Genomic DNA, 20,213 nt, shown 5'->3' on the forward strand with positions numbered 1-20,213 from the left:
ATCCTGAGCCCCGCCCCGCATCTCCCCGAACCCCGCCGCAGCTCTGCCTCCGCTCCCGTGATTACTCTGAAGTGGCGGTGTTCTTTGCTGGCGCCCACCCGAGGCTCCTAGAGCCTCCGTGCCGGCGGCAGCATCCCGAGTACCCCCTCCCGCAGTGGTGGTATATCCCGGCTACGGCATCCGAGCAAGGCCGAAAGGCCCGCGGCGCCAGCGGTTCGCGTTTCTCGTGTTGCCTTGATTGACAGCTGCTCCGCCGTGCGGTGGCGCGCACAGGTACGGCGGGTCTGCGGGCTGGGGTCCCGCCGGCCCGATCGCAAGCCGACTCGAGGCAAGAGGTGGTTAACAAGTGGTGGCGGCGCAGTCGGAGAGCCGGCTGCCGATTGCGCACGGCCAAAGCGGTCTTCCCGCCTCCTGGTTCGGACTCCAAGGGGTCTGGAGCCCTTACCCGAGGTGCCCAGCCAGAGTTCGGGCCCTGGAGTTTGGGGCGTCCTTTTCTTCCGCCGCTACAGAACCGTCGGTGATGCGGTGTCCCGAGCCCCGACGGCGGCCTCCCGCGCTCAGTAGTCCTCTCCTTCTCTGAGAAGGGGCTAAAAGAGTCTTTTTCTGGGGAGAGGAGCAGGGCGGCGGTCCGGGAAGGTGTCGTGGAGGAGGCACCCTATGAGCAGACCTTTTAACCTCTTTTTCCTCCGGGATATTTGGCTCAGACGTGGAGATTGCCTGCGGGACCGCTAGGGGCCACAGGACTGCCTCACCTGGAGGTGACCTAAGGACTTAAGGGAATGGGCAAGAGGCTGGTTTCTGGGGAATGTATTACCTTCGCTGTAGCGCCTTCGTGCTGTGCCGGGGGCTACCCTTAGGAAAACGAGGCGGCTTACAATGAAAAGCAGAGGTTCCGTAGAGCCCGGGAAGTTTGGGGTCTGGTTACAGTGAAGCCTCTGGGGCGGTCCTAGACATTTTCCAGGTGTCTCTGGGAAACAAACGATGGAGGGGAGTTCGAGAAGGGTCTCCTGGGTCTTGAGTGTGGCTGGTCAGGGTCTTGAGTGTGGCTGGTCAGAGCCACTGGCCAATTTTGCGGTTGTGCCCCCACTGTCACCCTGGACAGCCTTTCTGGCAGCTTTTGCCATCCCCCATGGAACCACGTGCAGAGCCACGAGCTAAGCGACTTCCCGGTCCTGTCCCCTCCCCCCAACATCCTGCCCTGGCCAGAGGGGCAGTGGGGGCCTGTGAATCACTGTGGCCTGGGATCAGGATCAGGATCAGGACTGAAGACTGCTGGTGGCCAGAGGTGAGGGTGGCAGGGGAGTGGGTTAGGAGATGGTCTGTAGGGTCTGCCCTAGGGATGGGGTGGAGGCCAAAGGCTTCTTGGAGGAGGGGCTCGGCTCTGTCCTGCCCCTGGAGGACTTGTTTACTTAGGGAGAGTTGGGGAGTGAAGCCTGTGCCAAGTTGACATTCCTGGAATTCCCCTCTCTCTCTGTGTGTGTGTGTGTGTGTGTGTGTGTGTGTGTGTGTGTGTGTGTGTGTGTGTGTGTGTGTGTTTGTTTTCGCGTGCGCGCGAAAGTCCACTCTGTGTGTGTGTGTGTGTGTGTGTGTGTGTGTGTGTGTGTGTGTGTGTGTGTTTGTGTGTTCGCGTGCGCGAGCGCGAGCGAAAGTCCACTAGTTTCCAGCGCCTATTGTGGGTGGTGGCATCTTCTCCTCCCCTAGTTCCTGCTCCAGCTCTCTGGATTCCCAGAAATGGCCCAGGCTAGGGAACTCCAGGCTGTTGCTTATCCACCCAGCCTTTCCTTATCCCAGAGTGTGGGATGGGGTGGGGGCTATGCTGTGGCTCAGTTCTCTCCAGAGCCTGGCTGGGATCCGGGGCTCAGCCTCTGCCCCTACCGTTTCTTAACTGTTGCTGGCTTCCCATTTGGGACTGTGGAGGGAGAGAGATATAGGTTACTCATGCCAGCTCTGCTAGTTCTCCCAATGCAAACTGACTGGTCTCTGCCTGAAAAAACGGCTCTGTGAGAATGGATGCTCAATGTACTGTGCAGGGTGGAGGGCACACTGAAGGAGATGTGCTCAGATGCAGTTTCTAACCCATTTGCAACAGTTCCTGCCAGAGCAGGGGGTCACTTCAGGGCAGGGGACAAGGAAACCCATGATTGACGTTTTGGCTGCCCCAACCCTCCCATCCTGGGGGTTGCCCTGAAAACAGCCAGCCAAAAGAGGGTGCTGTACTGTGGTCCAGAGCGCTGGTCTGGGTTTCAGCTGACTCTACCCCTTGGCCTTAGGTCATAGCCTTAGTTTCCCCATTTGTAAAGCTCTGCTGGGACCAGAGGATTAATAAGTTCCTCTGCTTAAGGCTGTTCATGAGCTGGGGAAGTGGTCAGAGTGACTTCTCCCCAGGAACTCTAGCCTTGTGTCCTCGGCTTGCTCATGGAGGACAGTTTCTATCACCCATAGGGTATGGAGTGTATCATACACACTCCTACACCTCATTCCCAGGCCATATCTGTGCAGACACACTACATGTCCAAATAGCTCTTGGAGACCCTGTGGTTGAAACTGAAGTGACTAACTCAAGAACCCTTTGGGTTATTGAGGCTGGGGCACTTGGGGCTCAGTGCTTGGGGGGGTCTCCCACATGGTTGGGCAGAAGTGCTTTGTTCACAAGATAAGCATTCCCTGAGTCTAAATTAGGTCCCTTCTATTTCCACTGCCACGGGAGCTCTAACAGAGAAATACCTGAGGGTGCCAGGCAGGGAATGGAGGAAAGACACTATTTGGGGTGGCCAGAGAGTCTAGGAAGAAAGATGGGCCCTTTTTCTGGCTTCACACAGAGGGCCCTGCACCCCTATCCCTAGCTCTGTCCCTGAAGTGTGTGTCTTCAGTCTCCCGGAGCTAACCCCCCCCCCCCCCTTAGGCTCTGCATGCAGCCCTCCGTGCCTACTTCTTGGTGGGAGGCGTCGGCCTACTGGACCAGGAATTTGGGTGTTCCTGCCCAGGGTGGGGGTCTAGAACAGGCACTGGGGCCCTGCAGGGGCTGAAGCCGCAGCAGGAAGGCAGACACCACAGCCTGTTTGTATTGGCAGAACTCTCTGCCTCCTCAAAGAAGCGGTGGAGCCTCTCAGCCTCAGGACAGGGTGGGTGGCGCTGCTCTGCACTCCCTCCCTCCTGAGCTAGCTAGGCTAGGAGGAGTTACCACTGGGTCCCAACAAGCTTCTGGGCAAACTCATGCTGGCAATCTACAGAGGACCTATTTGCTCCAAATAGCCACGGTCAAAATTTGTCTAGAGTTTGGGCAGGTCTCTTTTTGAGTGGCAGCCTGGTCTAGCTAGGAGGGTGTCCACATTTTTCTTTGTGGCTTATTCCCCAGGGCTTCTCTTGTACCTACTCACAACTGAGGAGCTCTCCCTTGTCATGGAGCCCTGTTGGCAGATGGCTCCTATGTCCAGACTACTGTGGCTGGGCACTGGGCCAGGGTGTTGAGGAAAGCACTCCCTCGGCTCAGATAGGGTGGCCCTGCCTTGGTCTGTCACTGTTAGTGATCAGCCTGCATACCACACCCTGTGAATTCTGTCCTTGGCAACAGACAGGGACCTGGCCCTCCCGTGACCGTCCTGAAGTCCACTAGATCAGTCCCTGTTCATGTGAGTTTTACAGTCAGAGCCATCTAGGCAGGAGAGGGGCCCATTGTTCAGAGGACAGCATCCTAGCAGAACCGGACTGCCTCTCCTTTGTCCTAAGAACTTTGGGCACCTCTTGGGGAGCTCTTCCTATCCCTTCCAATTTTGGCTGTGTTGGTTACTTTCTGTTGCTGTAAGAACATGACCAAAGCAATTTGAGAGATTTTATTTTAAGTTATAGAATGTGCTTAAAATAAATTTATTCTTCTCTCAATACTTTACATCCTGACCACAATTTTCCCTCTCTTCACTCCTCTCAGTATTCCCCCATATCCCCTCTCCTCCAGAGCCATTCCCCCTTTGTTTACCTTCAGAAAGGAGCAGCCCTCCCAGGGACATAAACACAACACAGCATAACAAGTTACAATACGACTAGGCACAAACCCTAGGCTCAACAAGGCTGGATGAAGCCACCGAGTAGGGGGGGAAGGGTTCCAAGAGCAGTCAAAAGGGCCAGAGACACCCCCCACTCCCACTGTTAGGAACTCCACAAGAACACCTGTAGCTTTCATTCACCAGATGTAAGTGTCATCTCAGGGGTTTACTGCTGAAAAGCTCACCCTTTCTAGTTCTTTCTGACCTCTGGCTGGATGGTCAACTCAGCTGTCCTCGCTCAGACTCCTCTTCAAGAGGACTGGTTGAAACTGTCTTCTCTCTGAAGTGCTCCGCTTGGTCTCAAACTAACTCTGGCAATCTGTTCTAATCTCCTGGCTCCTTCTCATTGTCTGGCTCCTTCTGTCTTCACCTGCAACCTGTCTCTGTGAAACTGTCCTGGTAATGCCTCCTCTCTTCTCTCCCTCTCCCCCTACTCTTTCTCCACCGCTCTCTCTTTCTTATTTATTTATTTATTTATTTATTTATTTATTTATTTGTTTGTTTGTTTGTTTGTTTATTTATTTATTTGAGTACACTGTAGCTGTTTTCAGACACATCAGATCTCATCTGCTGGGATTTGAACTCAGGTCCTCTGGAAGAACAGTCAGTGCTCTTAACCACTGAGCCATCTCTCCAGCCTTCCACTGCTCTCTTAAATCCCCTTTCTTTTCTTTTTTTCTTTTTTCTTTTTTTTTTGGAGCTGGGGACCGAACCCAGGGCCTTGCGCTTGCTAGGCAAATGCTCTACCACTGAGCTAAATCCCCAACCCCTTAAATCCCCTTTCTTGTGGTGTCCTGACTCACTTTATCAAATCTTTGATTCATCACTTTATCTGCCCCTCAATTAGACCTCACTTTCTTTTTTTTTTTTTTTTTTTTCGGAGCTGGGGACCGAACCCAGGGCCTTGCGCTTGCTAGGCAAGCGCTCTACCACTGAGCTAAATCCCCAACCCATAGACCTCACTTTCAAACATGGCTGTTTCCTTCTACAAACTAATTTTGCCTTCATTGTTTGGGATTAAATGTGTGTACTAAGGGCATGTCTGTATTACCGTTGGATCGCACACACCTAAAAGGTCTTTGGATGTGATCTCTTGCCAGAGCAGGCATGTTGCTGGATTAAAATTCCTCTGCAAACACTAAGCTACACAATCATAACATATATGCACAGGGCCTAGGTCAGACCCATACAGGCTCCCCAATTGTTGTTTCAGTGAGAGATTTTATTTTACCACCCATTATGAAGGGAAGTCAGAACAGGAACTTGACGCAGGAACCTAGAGGCAGGAACTGAAGCAAGGCCAAGATGGAGTGCTGCTTACTGGCCTGCTCTTTATGGATTACTTAGCTTCCTTCCTTTAAGATGCTTGTTTGTTTGTTTTTTTAAATATTTTATTTATTTATTTATTTATTTATTTATTTATTTATTTATTTATTTATATGAATACTCTGTCACTTTCTTCAGACACACCAGAAGAGGGCATCAGATCCTGTTACAGATGGTTGTGAGCCACCATGTGGTTGCTAGGAATTAAACTCAGGACTTCTAGAAAAGCAATCAGTGCTCTTAACCATTGAGCCATCTCACCAGGCCCCCTGTGGGTTTTTTTTTAAAAGATTTATTTATTTACTATGTATACAGTGTTCTGCCTACACATATGCCTACACAGCAGAAGAGGGCACCAGATCTCATTATAGATTGGAAATTGAACCCAGGCCCTCTGGAAGATCAGCCAGTTCTTTTTCTTTTCCCCAAGATTTATATATTTTGTTTATATGAGCACACTGTAGCTGTCTTCAGACACCAGAAGAAGGCATCAGATCCCATTACAGATGGTTGTGAGCCACCATGTGTTTGCTGGGAACTGAACTCAGGACCTCTGGGAGAGCAGTCAGTGTTCTTAACCACTGAGCCATCTCTCCAGTCCAAGCTTGCAGCCCTAACTTGCTTCCTTATACATTCCAGGGCCACCTGCTCTGGGTGACACCTCTCACAAGTAGACTGGGTCCTTTCCCATCTATCATTAATCAAGAAAACGTCCTACAGATTGTCTACAGCCACATAGAAAATGTTTTAATTTTACCTATACAGGTGTTACGTCTGCATGCATAGTGTGTATCATGTGCATGCCTGGTTCCCACAGGGCCCAGAAGAGGGCGTCAGATCCCTTGGAACTGGAGTTACAGATGATTGCAAACTCCATGAGGGTGCAGAGAATCTAACCTAGGTCCCCTAGAAGACCATCCAGTGCTCTTAGCTGTTGAGCCATCTCCAGCCTCCTACAAGCCTTTTCTCTGGGAGGTCGGGAGGGGGGAATGAGGTCTTTCTATGTAGCCCTGGCTGTCCTGGAACTCACTGTGTAGATCAGGCTGGTTTTGAACTTACAGAGATCCCTTACCTCTGCTTCTTGAATGCTGGGATTAAAGGTGATGGAGGCGTTTTCTCAGTTGAGATTCCCTTTTCTCTAGCTTGGGTCAAGTTGACAAAAAACAAAACAAAACAAAACAAAACAAAAAAACCAACCAAACAAACAAAAAAACACCGATCTCCCACAGCTACCCCTGAAGGAAAAGAATTGGAGCTCAGGGTGGCTGTTTCTGAATTCCCTTCCGTATAACCCTCAGCTTGGCAACTGTGACTCCTGGTCTCCTCACAGCTCCAGCTGATGCCCCCCAGTACCTCATGGGGAGTTTCAGGCTGAGCCCCAGCCCCATGTCCAGGGAATAAGAGTGACCAAATAGACAGTAGGCTTATTATGTATTACAGGGAACTCAGCTCTTATGCCTCTGACCCAGGTCTTCAGGGTCACCTTCAGAGGAATGGTTTGATAGCTAACCCCATTGGGGTGATTGTCAGTATGGGTGATGTTTGGTCCAAGGTGGGGGTATAGTTTTTCTGGTCAGTTCTGGATCTTTCCTGGACCCTATGGCTTCTCTCTCTACTGGTGTGTAGACACTTGTGTATGTACATGGCCTTGGACGTGCATACTACCATTTATAGGTATCCTTCCACTCCAGCCTTCAGTGGTGGATGTCTGGCTGATCAGGCCAAGGGAGCATGGCCAGGGGCCGCGGGTCACAAGGGTCTTTTAGAAGTTATCAGCTGCCAGGTGCTCACTAGGTTGAACATTCAGGCTATAATCTCTGCTGCCTCTGTCCCTTTCTTGGAGTCCAGACACATCAAAGAAAACCATGGCAAGGTGGGGGTGTGTGAGATAGATCCTAGGTTGATCACGCCCTTCCAGGCATGCTTCCTGCATTCTGGGGTCTCCCATGCATCCATATCCCAAAGACGGACCCTGAGCGTGCAGCCTTGTGGGCTAGGGTTGCAGTTCCCCATAGTGACCTCTGGGAGGCAGCAGTACGCCGGTGCAGGGAACATAGGTGCTGGGCTGGGAGCTGCAAACCTTTAGGCATCTGGAGTTTCCATTACAATGCAGCCCCTTTAAGAGCTGCTCAGCTCTACCCATGGACACCCTTCTTTTTTTCTCTTATTTTTTTACTCCTTCTACTTCCTCTGCTGCCTCACTCTGGATCTTCAGCAAAAGGTTTTCCTTGTTCTACCTTCCCTCCTGTCGTCTGGGCTGCAGATCAGACGGAGAACCTTGGGGTTGGGGAGTTAGCTCAGTGGTAGAGCACTTGCCTAGCAAGCACAAGGCCCTGGGTTCGGTCCTCAACTCCGAAAAAAAAAAGAAAAAAAAAAAAAAGACAAAATAACAGACGGGGAACCTTAGCTTCGTGTTAGTACCCGACCCACACTTTGAGTCTCTTATGATCTGCATCGTTTGGTAGGGTTGGGGCTCAGAGATTGGAAGATGGGGCCCAGCAAGGGGCTATCATCCCATCTTTGATCTATGGGCTAGTGTGTATCTGGGCACACCTGCAAAGTGCCACTTACCATGTGCTTGTCTGCCTGGGATGAGATGGTGTTCATTAATCATAGGCTGATTCTTCCTGAGCTGGTCAAAGTGAAATTCCAGGTCCCTGGTTCTGCAGTTATAGAGAGTTGCAGAATGGCGCCAGTGGGACTCTCAAAATGGCCCGTGGCTGTGATAGAATCTGGCCTTGCTCCCACCACCCCTAGGAGAATGGACTGGACCAGAGGCAGAGCTGATTCCGTGAGCCCTCTGGACCAGCAGGGGGCCATCTAGGGTTCTTTGGCATCTCTCCTCTGCTACTTTGGTCATTGAATTCTCTTTTTAAGTTAGAAAACCTCATGGACACCTCACCCTCCCAGGCACCACAGGCTCCCTACGGCGCTTGAAAGCCAAAGCCGCTCAAGTTGCCACCAACAGCAACTGGGTCACCTCTTCATTTCCTCGGGGCTTTGCACATCCTAGACGTGGTTGGAGATTTGTTGCCGAATGGGCTGCGGGCCTGTTGGATGGGGTCTGGGGTGCAGGTTTGGGGCCGAGAGCTGCTGCGGTGTCATTCCCGACCCAGTCCCCTCAAAAGCTCCCCCTGTCCTTCAGCTGCATCTTCTTGGGAGACCCCGGGAGGGTAACGGGGAGGTGGGGGCTCGGGGTCGCTGCGATTGGCCGGTGGGGCGGGGTCCTCGAGGGGCGGGGCCATGCTGGATTGGCCGGGCGCGCGCGGGGCGCAGCGGGCCGGCCCGCAGGTGTCTGGCCGCGGGGTGGGAGCCAAGTCGCGCGCCCGCTGCTACCGCTTGCCCTGGGAGGTGCGGGAGCTTGCCGGTGTGGTGCGGATGGGGCGTCCGGGAGCCACGGGCGCGGAGCGCTGACAACGGCTGTAGCCACTGAGCTTGGCGGCGGGGGCCCAGCCTCCCCACCGCGATGCGCCGCTCCAGCACGGACGAATCCACGTACCGGCGCAGCCCTTCTCCGGAGAGCAAGGAGCAGGGCTTTGCGCGCGGCGGCCCCTTTCGGCGCTGCAGCAGCCTGTATGGGCGCGCGGGCGCCGGGGACGCCGGGGATGCGGGCGGCGGCTTCTTCGGCCTGCACTCGAACCCCGGCCCCAAGGCAGCCCAGGCGCGCTATACAACGCCCAAGGGTAACAAGTATGTGGTCTTCTACCTAGACCTCTCCTTCATCTTCCTTCTAGAGCTGAAGCGCTGCAGCATGGCGCGCGGCTGCCTCCAGGGTGTCAAGTACCTCATGTTCGCCTTCAACCTGCTCTTCTGGGTGAGTGTGGGGGCCTGAAGGACCGGGGTTCGCTGCTCTCCTAGTGACTTCCAGGAGCTCCCTTCTCTCTTCTCTGCTGTGGAGACAGGGTGTGTGCGCACGTGCTCACAAGACCAGGCAGTATCAAGCCTTGCCTCTCCTGGGCTCCAGGCGTAGAAGTGATTAACGTCTCTGTGCACAGAGCCACGGGTGTCCCCTTCAGCCTCCTCCTTGCCCTCCCTCTTCAGCCTACGTCCTTGCCTCACTCCCTTCACACTCTGCCCCTCTGGGAGATTGACTTACAAGGTCCTGGTCCCCCAGGACCCTGAAGACCAAGGGTACATGCACCGCTTGACCTATTAGGGCCTAGGGAGGTATACCAGACACTGGTCTGGGACTCTCCATGGACATGGGTGACACCTGGCTCCCTGCCACCTCAGCAGAGCCTCTAACTTTTGCTGGGGTATGCTGTGGTTGCTCAGGCATGGGGTAATGTTCAGTTGGGGCTTGCATGATGATAGAGCAGAAGATGGTCCCCTCCGGTGTAGATGGAGGACAGTTTGTACACTCTCACCCTTGTGGAATGGGTAAAGTATTGCATTTGATTACCACCTGGTGTTGGGGCTTGGCTGAGCCTGGAGCCTGAGTGGAACATGCTAGATTTGATTAGAGGTGACCCTTTATTACCTAGGCTTGGCCTGGACCTTCACTCACTAGCTGGAATACTTACAGAATGGTGTCCAAGGTCATTCCATACTCTACCTTGGTTCCTGAGCCAACTTTCTGGGAGTGGGTGTGTGCAAGTGAGGATGAGGGGTGTGTTTGGAACGAGGGAGTACAGCTTGGGAGTGAGGATGAGGGGTATCACTGGGATCCCTATTTGCTGCTCATTTGCATGCAGTCAGTCCAGTTCAAGTCATATGTGCAGAAACCTAGGTCCACTTTTCTGGCCTCTCTTTTCTTATAGCCCTGGCCCAGGGTTGGAACTGGGATTTGCTGGGACCCTGGGCTGCCTGAGGGCAGTAGTCCAGGGAGGCTGCTGCCCTACCTGACTCATCCTTCCTCGTCTCCCCCATTAAGAGCTCTCTGCCAGAAGCTCCTGAGAGGGATGGGCCCAGTTCTGGGAGTTCTCTCATACCAGGTGGGCATCAGAGATAGGTGTGGGCTGAAGCTGTAACCAGCCTATGTAAGGTGGATGCTTCTGTTTAATGGACTTCAGTGGGCACCAGTGTGTAGTCAGGAGCAAGTGATTGGCAGGGTCAGGGTGTCTCTGACATTGTGGCAGTTGGGGGGGGGGGTTGCAGACAACAGTATGACAGGTAGAAAAGGCTCAGGAGCTGCAGATGACAAGTGTCAGTTAGACAGGTATAACTTTGTGACCAGACCTGACAGCTGTAGGTCACTCACTCTGACAGTAGCAGGCAGTGTAGGTGGCAGAAGGGGGTTAGGAGGTAGGAGTGTGGGGCTAGGCAGCTGCTAGTAGCTTGGTTTGGGGAGGCTGAGGTTGTTGGAGTTACTGCCCTCTTCCTCATCTGGACACCTGGCCACAGGGAGAAGGGCCCATTGGCTACAGAGCAGGCACCTTCCATGGACCACTGGTGATAGCCTCTACCAGAGAAATAAACAATCAGTATCCCGTGGGACTCCTGTGCTGATGAACTCAGTACCCTCCTGGTATCCACATGCACCTCCTGCCTGGAAAATGGGCTCCTGCCCCAGAATCATTGTGGCTTCTCCCTCCAGCTTGAGTCCCAGTGAGGGGTTAGAGGCAACCATGCAAAAGACGCTGTGAACAGCATGGTTTTTCCTAGAAGTGCCTGTGCTGGGCTTGGCAGAGTCCATCTGGGCTAGCAAGTGTGAGAGTCCATCCATCTGGCCTGGTCAGTATGATGTCAGTCCACCTTGTCCCTGGCATCTGCGAACTAAATTTCTGCGAACTAAATTCCCCTCCTGCTGGTGACAGGTTGCAGTGGGAGGGCCAGAGAATAGCCTACCCAAGACCCTGATTCCTTTGCTAGACTCTTGTAGGAGAGGCTTTGATGCCCATTTGGCACTTATAATGCAAGACCAGCAGGCAGGACCCTAGCCTCTGCCATGTGTCTTGCCTCAGTCACCCTATTAGAGTTAACCAGGCAACTGGAGTCAAAGCTGGGAGTGTGGGGACACAATGAACCCTTGCCCTCCTTCAGCAAACAGGCTGCCACTGGGCAGTGATGCTCAACTAAATTGGGCAGTTGTTCAACCTGCTTTGAGATGTGCACAGGGTAAGGACTAGCTGGTTAGGGCTGGGAGTGCCTTAGGGAAGTGGGCTGAGTACGCAGCCCTTGAACAGTTAAGTGGGTAGGTGGTGTTGGGTGCTGGCCACTGACAGTAAGGGAGTGGGGGCTGAGCAGCCCCTGGGACCCTGTCTCAAGCCTCTGAGGCTGCATTGTCAGCTGGGCCTCTGCCAGCAAAGCTCTTCCTGTAATGGAAGTTGAGGTCCCCTGGGATCAGGGGAATCGGTGAAGCCTGGTTCTTCCTGCCTCCTCTCTCCTTTGCCCTCCCCTCCCCTGCCCTGGACTCTAAGGGTATCTACATTCCTGGGCAGCTACTGTGGTGTAAAGGTTAGTGTAAGTGGGGCTGCGCTCATGGAGTGGGGCAGGGATCTTCCCATGGCTCTTCTGTGTCCAGGTTCTGAGATGCTAGCCAGGCCTGAGCTGTGAAGTTCAAACATGGCCAATCTGAGGCCCTTCCTCTAATGCTTCCAGGCAGGCGTCCCTCTCTATTCCTCAGTCTAGCAAAATGTATAGCTGTTCCCTGCATGATATAGTCAGTGGCTGGGTGGACAAGATGGAGGTTGGAGTCATGCCTGCCGCCCAGATACTGTGTGAGCTGAGAAAATCCTGTATTCTTGGGGGTCTCAGATTCCCCATTTTGACCACACTGGGTCATCAAGGTGATCCAAAGGTATGTGGATCAGGGTCCTTCAGCCACACCTAGGTGGTCTGTGATGACCCTAGATGGATGACCAGCTGAGCAGAGGTTCTGAGGGGGGGAGGGGAGCGGGGGAGGAGGTACAAGAGTCAAGCTTCACTTACCTTTCCTTCAGAGAGGGGACTGGGGCCCCACTCTGCTCTGCCTGGGCTTTACCCATTGCAGCCTCAGTTCTTGCCTTATGCTGTCCCAAAGGAAGTTCCACTGGGCACAGGGATCTGCCCCCACGTTGACAACACATTGCAGGGCGCATGCCTTGCTAGGCTCTTGGGTGTCTGTTGCGTTTGATGAGCTGAGATGATATCTGATGGACAGGTGCTATTGTTAGTCTCTGACACTTTCAGTCTGGTGGATGAGGGGACTAGGAAATGGCAAAGGGTTCTGTGCCCAGCTCCTTGGAAGAACCAGGACACTCAGGGAGAGGGAGATCTCTGCTTCCTGTAACAGCATATGTTTGTGATTGGGGTGGCATGGCACTGCCTAATGCAGGGGGCCATGGTCTTGCTGGCTCTTTGGGATGTTGGTGGCTCTGATAATGTCTGGAGTTGGGTGAAAACAAATTCTATGTTTTAAGTATTTGGAGACCGGCTTTCCTTACTTATGATGACATTGAACTCCTAACCCTGCTGCTTCCACCTTTCAAGTCCCAGGAACACTGGTGTGTACCACCACTTGGGGTTTATGTGGTACGGAGTATCTAACCCAGTGCATGCTTGGCAAACACTGTACTAACTCAGCCTCATCCCCAGGGCGTACTTTCAATTTTAAGTGCACAAACTCACCCCACCGGGATAACCAACATCCTAGCCAAGATGGGGAAGGTTCCTGCCAGCCTGGCAGAAGACTGGCTTCTTGACATACCCTTGGCTTATACAGGGGCCCCAGCCCATACACCTCCACCAAAGATGTGGCTAGCTGCCCGGCCATCTGCTATATTGAGCTGTGTATGGCTGGAGGGGTGGTGGGTAGAGGTCTGCTGGCACCCACCTCTGCGGACCTGGACAGGCACATTTGGTGGGCACCCAGTACCATACGGCACTCAGCCTGAGGCTGATCCAAGGGGCTAGAGGCTAAGGCCCCTGCTGTGCACGGGTTTGGTTGGTGCCTGGGTAACAGCCCATTACACCTTTCAGGGACTGTTGTTGGGTATCCCGGCCGACTGCCTAGCAAGTGGCCCCGGTGGGCTGTGCTTATGCCCAGGCATGCTGCATGATCAGCCAGAAGGCTAGGATGGAGGACCACAGTGGCAGGAGGTCCTGCCCCTGAGTGATGTTCCCAGCTACCATCATTCAGGACTCCAGCTTCTTTAAAGACGCTGAGGGGAGTGAGTGTCTCCCACCAGGGCTTCTGTCTAGCCTGCGGGTACAGCTGCAGAGGAGTGAGCGAGCAATGGAAGACGGTCTGTCTCAGGAGGTGGGGCTCAGGGTTCTGAGGGAACATTGTAGATTTGGGGTGGAGGGGTGTCTTAGTCCCATCCCCACTTTTGACTGAGGAGAGACCTTGCTCCAGGCTGTCAGGGCTCATCACTGAGTCCTGCCTTTCTCATCTTCTGAGTCTAATGGGCCCATTTTCTCTTGCTCTTTGAAGCTGTAATTTTTCTGCCAAAATGTTTAAAAAGCTTCGTGCACCGAAACATTTTCAAGATTACAGGTACAGTACTCTTGCCACATGCACGGTTTACATTAGTGCGCCTGTTTGTGGCATTTCTGAGACGGGTAGCCCTACAGGATGGTGGTGACTCTGGGGGTACTGCTCATTTGTGACAATGCATGTGACACCACTGGATGGCAGTGGGGAGCATCTTGGCTGGTGTTCATCTTTGTCACAGTGAGAGTGACAAGACTACGTGACAGTGAGTGAATGTCTTTCATGCTGTCTCACCGTGTCAGTGAAGGAAACTGGCTCTCCTGGGTGTGGGGTCCCTTCCTGCCAGGCTTGCCTTGGATTATTCCTTCCTGGCCTCCTGGAGTGGGGCATTCCCTCCACCCCCAGTGGTGCTGCTCTGCATAGCAGTGTCCTTTCCATGCTCTTCGGGGTCCCATGGGACCAGGGGCGCTCCAACAGCTCACTTTCCTGCTGACACGAGCCGTCTGCTGTCCTTGGAAGGCAGAGGCGGATGGTGCAGACAGCTTGGTCTTAGTGACATTTATCACTGTTGTATTAGCATATCCCCTCCCTCGTTTTGGGACCTGCTATCAGAAGCATGAGTGTTTAGCTTGGAGGTGACCTTCCCAGATGTGACTCACTTGGGGGTCATGGCTCCTCTGGGGGAGTGTTATGCCCTGTGGATTGGTGTCTCTTGAGGCTTCTTGCTGCTTTTGATTTCCAGGTCTTTCAGAGCAGGTGTGGTGTGGAGTGAGGGTGGGAGTCCTCACTTCAGTCTTGATACTTCTGATCTAGTCCAAGGTAGCAAGCAGGGTATTACTTCTACCTAGCAGCGTGAGGGCCACAAAGGTCCTTCCATAACCTGTGAGCCACCTTACTGGGTCCTGGAAGACCTCATGATGCTTGGGAATGGCTGGAGACCATGGGAATAGCACATGAAGACAGATGAGGCCCTGCTTGCCCTGGGAGAAGCCTTCCAGATCCAGTAGCCTGTATGCTTACGGAGGATGTTATGCTGGATGATTCTGTGAACATTACCTGGCCAGATCTCCATTAGGGGGGCTTTTCCACAAAGGCTGAATGGGGGTGCCCAGCTCATCCAACTGCCTTACTTTAACACCGTAGACAACATTACCTCTCAGCCACTGCAGCCCTGCAGGGCTCCCTCCCATTGTAAAGGAGGCACTGTAGATTGGCTCACCAGAGCTACCTTGTGGCTCTGAGGGTGGATCTCCAAGTGCATATGCATACCTTTCCCTGGAGGTTCCCTGAATGGGCAGCATTTCCAGGTTCCTTGCTTCTTGATGACTCTACAGTAATGTCTCCAAGAGTTCATTGGAACTCAGAACCCTACATCATGGGCTCCTCTGCATTGTCCTGTCCAACTCTCTGTTAGGCTGCCAGGCCTTTTCCTAGAGCCTAATTGGTGTTGGTCCATCACCAGCTTCCTGGAATATATCTTCCTTCCTCCTCATTTGACAGAGTCCAAGGCCTCACGTGAGGGTGGGGCCATAGTTTTCCCCTCCCATGGCAGACCTGTATGTATTCTGGGACAGACTAGATGTCCCTGTCACCATGCCATGATGAATCCTCTCTAGAGTCAACCACCACATGCCTTCCTTCCCTGCTTCCTTTGATTTTGATTTTTATAAAAAGGAATGATGAGAGAGCCCAGTGTGGTGGCATGCACCTTTAATCCCAGCACTCAGGAGGCAGAAATGATTGGATCTCTGAGTTAAAGGCCAGCCTGGTCTACAAAGTGAGTTCCAAGACAGTCAGGATTACACAGAGAAACCCTGTTTCAAAAAACCAACAGTGAAGAAAAAAAACGTGATGAAACTCAGGGAGGTAGGGGGAGGCTTGGGGAGGTGGTAGGGAGGCTTGGGGAGGTGGGGGAGGCTTGGGGAGGTGGGGGAGGCTTGGGGAAGCTGGGCAGTAGCAGGTGTTCCAGTGAGATCCTCTGGTTGGTACCACAGAGCCACTACAACTTGATTATGAGCAGAAGTGTGCCGAGCCAGGGCTTCTCTGTTCATGGGTAACCCAGGACACCAGAAGCCCAGGGCAAGGGGGCCATACAGGTGGGTGGGCCACTCAATTGCCATGGCCTACATAGGGTGTGGGGAAGGAAGGTGCGGGATCAGAGGGCCAGAGGAGATTCAGACCCTTCTCCTTAGGCACAGGGGTTGGCGATGCTTCCTGCAAGGAATCTGAAGGCGTAGTCACTAGACTGTGCATGAGATGTACTCTGCCACAGACCACTATCAACAGGGGCAAAGGGAAGAGGCTTGAGGAGTGGCAGCCTGCTGCAGGAATTAAGCTGTCACTGGAGGTTCCCAGGCTGACAAGGTTGGCCTGTGCTTGTGGGTAGAGCCTTTCCCTAGGGGTCAGGTGCTCCTATAGTCAACCTCACCCTGTCTCTCTCTCTCCCCACTGCTGTGGTCCTAGCTGGGTGGCTGTGGTGTCCTGGGTGTTGGCATCTGGTTGGCTGCCACACAGGGAAACTTTGCCACCCTGTCATCCTCATTCCCATCCTTGTCTGCTGCCAATCTGCTCATCGTCACCGGTACCTTCGTCATGGCCATCGGCTTCGTGGGCTGCATTGGGGCCCTCAAGGAGAACAAGTGCCTACTGCTCACTGTGAGTTTGTTGGGCCCCTCTTTTTGGCTCTCTGTGCCATCAGCTCCACCTCTGAGGCCTGTCCAGCACCAGGGCTCTGTGGGGTCTTCCAGGCCAGGTGGGGCTGGAGGGGTTGCTGGCTCTGGGGTACAGAGTAAAACCCCGTCTCAAAATTTTAAAATGGGGAGGGCACTGGGGATATAGATCTAGAAGAATTCTTGTATGATATGCATGAGGCTCTGGGTTTAAGTCTCAGCGCTACACATACAAAAAAACATATCGGAGCTCGAAAGGACTTCTCGTGACAGGACACACCCAAGAATTTAGGTATCCCACAAGTGGCCTTTACCAAACTGTTCTGGTACTCATCCTTGTGGTGGCTCTACCCCAGCTCCTGGTCCTGCCCCTGGCCCCACCCTCTCTCTCACAGCACCATTTGGCTTTGGGAATATGTTTATGGAAAGGAAGCTATTTCCTCCTCCACAGTTTATAAAGTTAATCACAGGTAATTAGGAAAGGAGTCCTGGAGGATCTTACAAATTCATGTGCCTAGCAGAGGCCTCAAGCTGCATGGCAGGTAGACTGAAGCTCCTCCATGTCAAGGTTTTGAATGGTTCCTTTCCTCTTCCTGGGATAGGAGTTTGCCCAGGGCTCAATGCCTTGTAGAGACAAACTGATCCCTTCTCTCCCCACCTTCGGGGGTATTGTGGAGTTTATAGACTTTTGATAGGTGATATTTGGGATCTCTTTTAAATTCCCAGGTTGTGAGTGGGCGTGGTGCTCAGCTGTAGAGTACTTGTCTAACATATATCCCACTTGTCTAACAGTATGGGGGTGTGGAGAGTCCCAAATAGAGATGTCACGCCAGGAGCCTGGGGAACGGGGACGTACACGCATGTGGGTATGTTCAGATCAGGCCAGCAGGCTATTCAGGCTCCGGGATGGTCTGGCCTGGCTCTTGAGTTCCGTGATGGTAGGAGTTCTGGGGCTCTCCAGGAGCAGGGCTGTGAGTAAGAGGCACGTTCTCTACAGTTCTTTGTGCTGCTGCTGCTAGTGTTCCTGCTGGAAGCCACCATTGCTGTGCTCTTCTTTGCCTACAGTGACAAGGTATGTTGCTGCAAATGGACAGACAGTACATGGGGTGCTGGGAGACTCGGTGCAGAAAGTACCACAAGCCCAGGGATCTACGTTGTGGCTCTGGTTGTATGGGTGGGACAACAGCACTCTTAATTCCTAGGATATGTGGCCAGGGTCCTCTACTAAGTACAGGTTGCTAAGTGTGGACTGTCCCAACAACCCCAACCCCCACTGCTGCTTACTGTGTGTCATATGTGACTTCCCATATCTGTCTGCCTGGTCACACAACTGGAAGGATTTACTCAGATATTTTAGGATCTTGGGTTATAGATCATGCTGTATTGCTAGCTCCTGTGTCCCCAACTTCCCCATAGGACCTCCTTTCTGTAAAGTACCCTTGGACTATAGGAAGCTCCCTGTACAAGCCGGAGTTGCCCTTCAGTGCCCTAGTTCCTTTACTGGAGACTTAGGAGTGGAGCCATACCCTCAGCTAGAGAGCAGACATGTCTGTCGGTACTACCAAGAAGACTGAAGTCCTCCCCTAGCCAACAGGGGGAGCCTATAGAGATGAGGCAGCAAAGGCTTGCACCAGGGTCCTTGAAGCCTCTGGGAGAACATGAGCCTGGGCTGTGTCCTAAGTGTGATAGGGTACTAGGGTAGGGGGTAATCCCAGGAAACAAGCAAGAGGTTCAGATAGAGGGGGTTTGAGGTATTGTCCTGTCTTGGACTGAAGTGGAGGATATTAACTGGTGGTCTGTTAACAGATTGACAGTTATGCCCAGCAAGATCTGAAGAAGGGCCTGCATCTGTATGGCACAGAGGGCAATGTGGGCCTCACCAATGCCTGGAGCATCATCCAGACTGATGTGAGGCTTGGGCAGCCTTCTTGGTATGGCGGACAGGCTGGCGGGGGTGGGTGTTGTGGCTATCTCGCCACCCAGTCCTTTGCTTTCTTCCTGCTTCTAGTTCCGATGCTGTGGAGTTTCCAATTACACTGATTGGTTTGAGGTATACAATGCCACTCGTGTGCCTGACTCCTGCTGTCTGGAGTTCAGTGACAGCTGCGGGTTACATGAACCTGGTACCTGGTGGAAGTCGGTAAGAGTATTCCCTCTTGTGGTGGGTGGTTGCAGGGGTGGGGTTCCCCCAGCTGATCCTGGCTCTCTTGCAGCCCTGTTATGAGACAGTGAAGGCCTGGCTCCAGGAGAACCTGCTAGCTGTGGGCATCTTTGGACTGTGCACAGCACTGGTGCAGGTGAGCTGAGCAGGGCAGTGCCTGGGACTCCTGACTGCAATGGCAGAGGACTTGCTCAGGAGCCTGTGACCTGGGTAGGCAGGTAGCAGTGCAGACTGTAAGAAGACAATGTTCACTGGGGGAGGTGACCTTTGGTATGCAGTACTCCCTGTGCAGAGCCCGTTGTCACCTAGTGGGTCAACACAGCCAGGCAGCCATATTGGTTGGTAGTGACAGGACCTCCTGTGCAGAATGAGGGTGGCACTTGATACCTTGCTGCCTCCAGGCCCCGCTCTTTCCTCCTAGGTTCACAGCCATCTATAGCAGTGCTGAGGGTTAGCAGAGTGGTGCTCCAGGCTAAGTGGAGCGCCTACAACCCACCTGGCAAACAGATACTCGGTTGGCTACGGCTAGGACAAGTAGGTACAGTGGGATAGGCAGAGGGCTTAGACCAGGCGTGCAGAGGGGTGTGACCTAATGTGCAGAACGCAACTTACCCTGGGGACGGCTTGCAAGAGTCAGGGCACCAATGAAGACCAGCCCTTCTGCCTATGGGCAAAGGCCTATGACCTCTTGTCTCCACAGATTCTGGGCCTCACCTTCGCTATGACCATGTACTGCCAGGTGGTAAAGGCGGACACCTACTGTGCATAGGTCTCTGTCACGGCCTCTGCTTCTCTGCCAAAGGACCTGCCCATGAGGAGATGTCAAACCCACTTCCCATGCAGGACTTGGTGCTCCGCTGAATGCAAGGAGAAGAGCTTGAGGCCACAGCATCCAGGACCCATCCCTGCACCTGAGGGACTCTGCTTGGGTGGCAGCAGAGACACCAGATTAGGGTTGGTGCCAAATGGCACCCAGGGCTAAGGGCCTGGGGAACTTTTGACACTTTTATATCCATATATTTCTTCTAGTGTTCACACAGGATGGGGTCCCCAGCCTTGCATGGATGCCAGGTTGGGGGCAGGCCCAGTCTGCTCAAGGCCCACGATGATCTTGGTGCTCCAGGCAGGTCCCATGATCCACATTCCATGACAGTGTCGTGGATCCAGATGCATCTTAATAAAGTGTGTGAGCAGTCCCTGGGTCTAGCTGGCACACAAAGGTTGTATAGCCACAGCCTCCAATTGAGGAAGTTCTTTCATTTTCCAAGGGTCAGGAGAGTTCAGAGCTCAGGGGAGCACTGCTAACCTGTTTTAGTTGGGGAAAGGTGTGGCCTCTTCACTCTCATTTCTTCTAGGCTACCTCAGTTACTCTTGTATTTCTCTCCTAGTACCTCTGCCTCTGGATTAGTCTGGAGAGACTGCAGATTGCAACACTAGGAAACACAGAGCCCTTGCCACTGACCAGAGTTAGAGTCATATAGAGCATCAAGCCACTATCAAGACATCAAACTAGGGGATAAAGAAGAGCCGTAGGTGAGGGCCTTTGACTACAGGGATGGTACTCTGGGGATGGGGATTCAGGTTAAGATGAGCTCCCAGGAGCTGTGAGGCACCTGACTCTCAGTCCCCATATCCTGCTGTCTGAGGGGCCTACTCTGTGACAC

At 53.2% G+C, this 20,213-nt stretch overlaps 1 protein-coding gene and 1 long non-coding RNA gene across 13 annotated transcripts; one reads left to right on the forward strand and one right to left on the reverse strand.

The window, feature by feature from the left end:
• The first annotated feature begins 57 nt into the window (after positions 1–57).
• Positions 58–19,791, forward strand: Tspan4 (tetraspanin 4). Of its 12 annotated transcripts, none has more exons than XR_015687475.1 (9): positions 58–273; positions 9,101–9,180; positions 16,183–16,374; positions 17,386–17,460; positions 18,195–18,319; positions 18,397–18,528; positions 18,602–18,685; positions 18,971–19,083; positions 19,250–19,777. XR_015687475.1 is itself a non-coding variant. In NM_001439699.1 (9 exons), exons 4-9 carry the CDS (start codon positions 16,312–16,314, stop codon positions 19,316–19,318), a joined length of 525 nt encoding a protein of 174 aa, NP_001426628.1. In that variant the 5' UTR covers positions 64–273; positions 9,101–9,180; positions 15,912–16,083; positions 16,183–16,311; the 3' UTR covers positions 19,319–19,791. The 12 variants fall into 12 exon arrangements, 5 of the variants coding, with proteins under 5 accessions (NP_001426628.1, NP_001013088.1, NP_001426629.1 ...); XR_015687473.1 differs by having other exon boundaries at positions 18,195–18,296; NM_001439699.1 differs by lacking the exon at positions 18,971–19,083 and adding an exon at positions 15,912–16,083 and having other exon boundaries at positions 64–273; positions 18,195–18,296; positions 19,250–19,791.
• On the reverse strand, positions 13,740–15,555 carry LOC147997003 (uncharacterized). The gene is made up of 2 exons (XR_015652718.1): positions 15,296–15,555; positions 13,740–15,104 (listed from the first exon to the last, which is right to left on the reverse strand). It is a non-coding gene; the product is annotated as an uncharacterized LOC147997003 (long non-coding RNA).
• Positions 19,792–20,213: the final 422 nt, after the last annotated feature.

Source organism: Rattus norvegicus, chromosome 1 (assembly GCF_021556685.1).
Source record: "Rattus norvegicus strain SHRSP/BbbUtx chromosome 1, alternate assembly SHRSP_T2T, whole genome shotgun sequence".
NCBI lineage: Eukaryota > Metazoa > Chordata > Mammalia > Rodentia > Muridae > Rattus > Rattus norvegicus.

Bases quoted from the DNA above. Each gene is read 5' to 3' on its own strand.
- Tspan4 (NM_001439698.1), top strand. From the start codon at position 8,833: ATGCGCCGCTCCAGCACGGACGAATCCACGTACCGGCGCAGCCCTTCT. The intron at 16,375-17,385 runs GTGAGTTTGTTG...CGTTCTCTACAG, and splicing joins ACAAGTGCCTACTGCTCACT to TTCTTTGTGCTGCTGCTGCT. The intron at 18,686-19,249 runs GTGAGCTGAGCA...TTGTCTCCACAG, and splicing joins TGTGCACAGCACTGGTGCAG to ATTCTGGGCCTCACCTTCGC.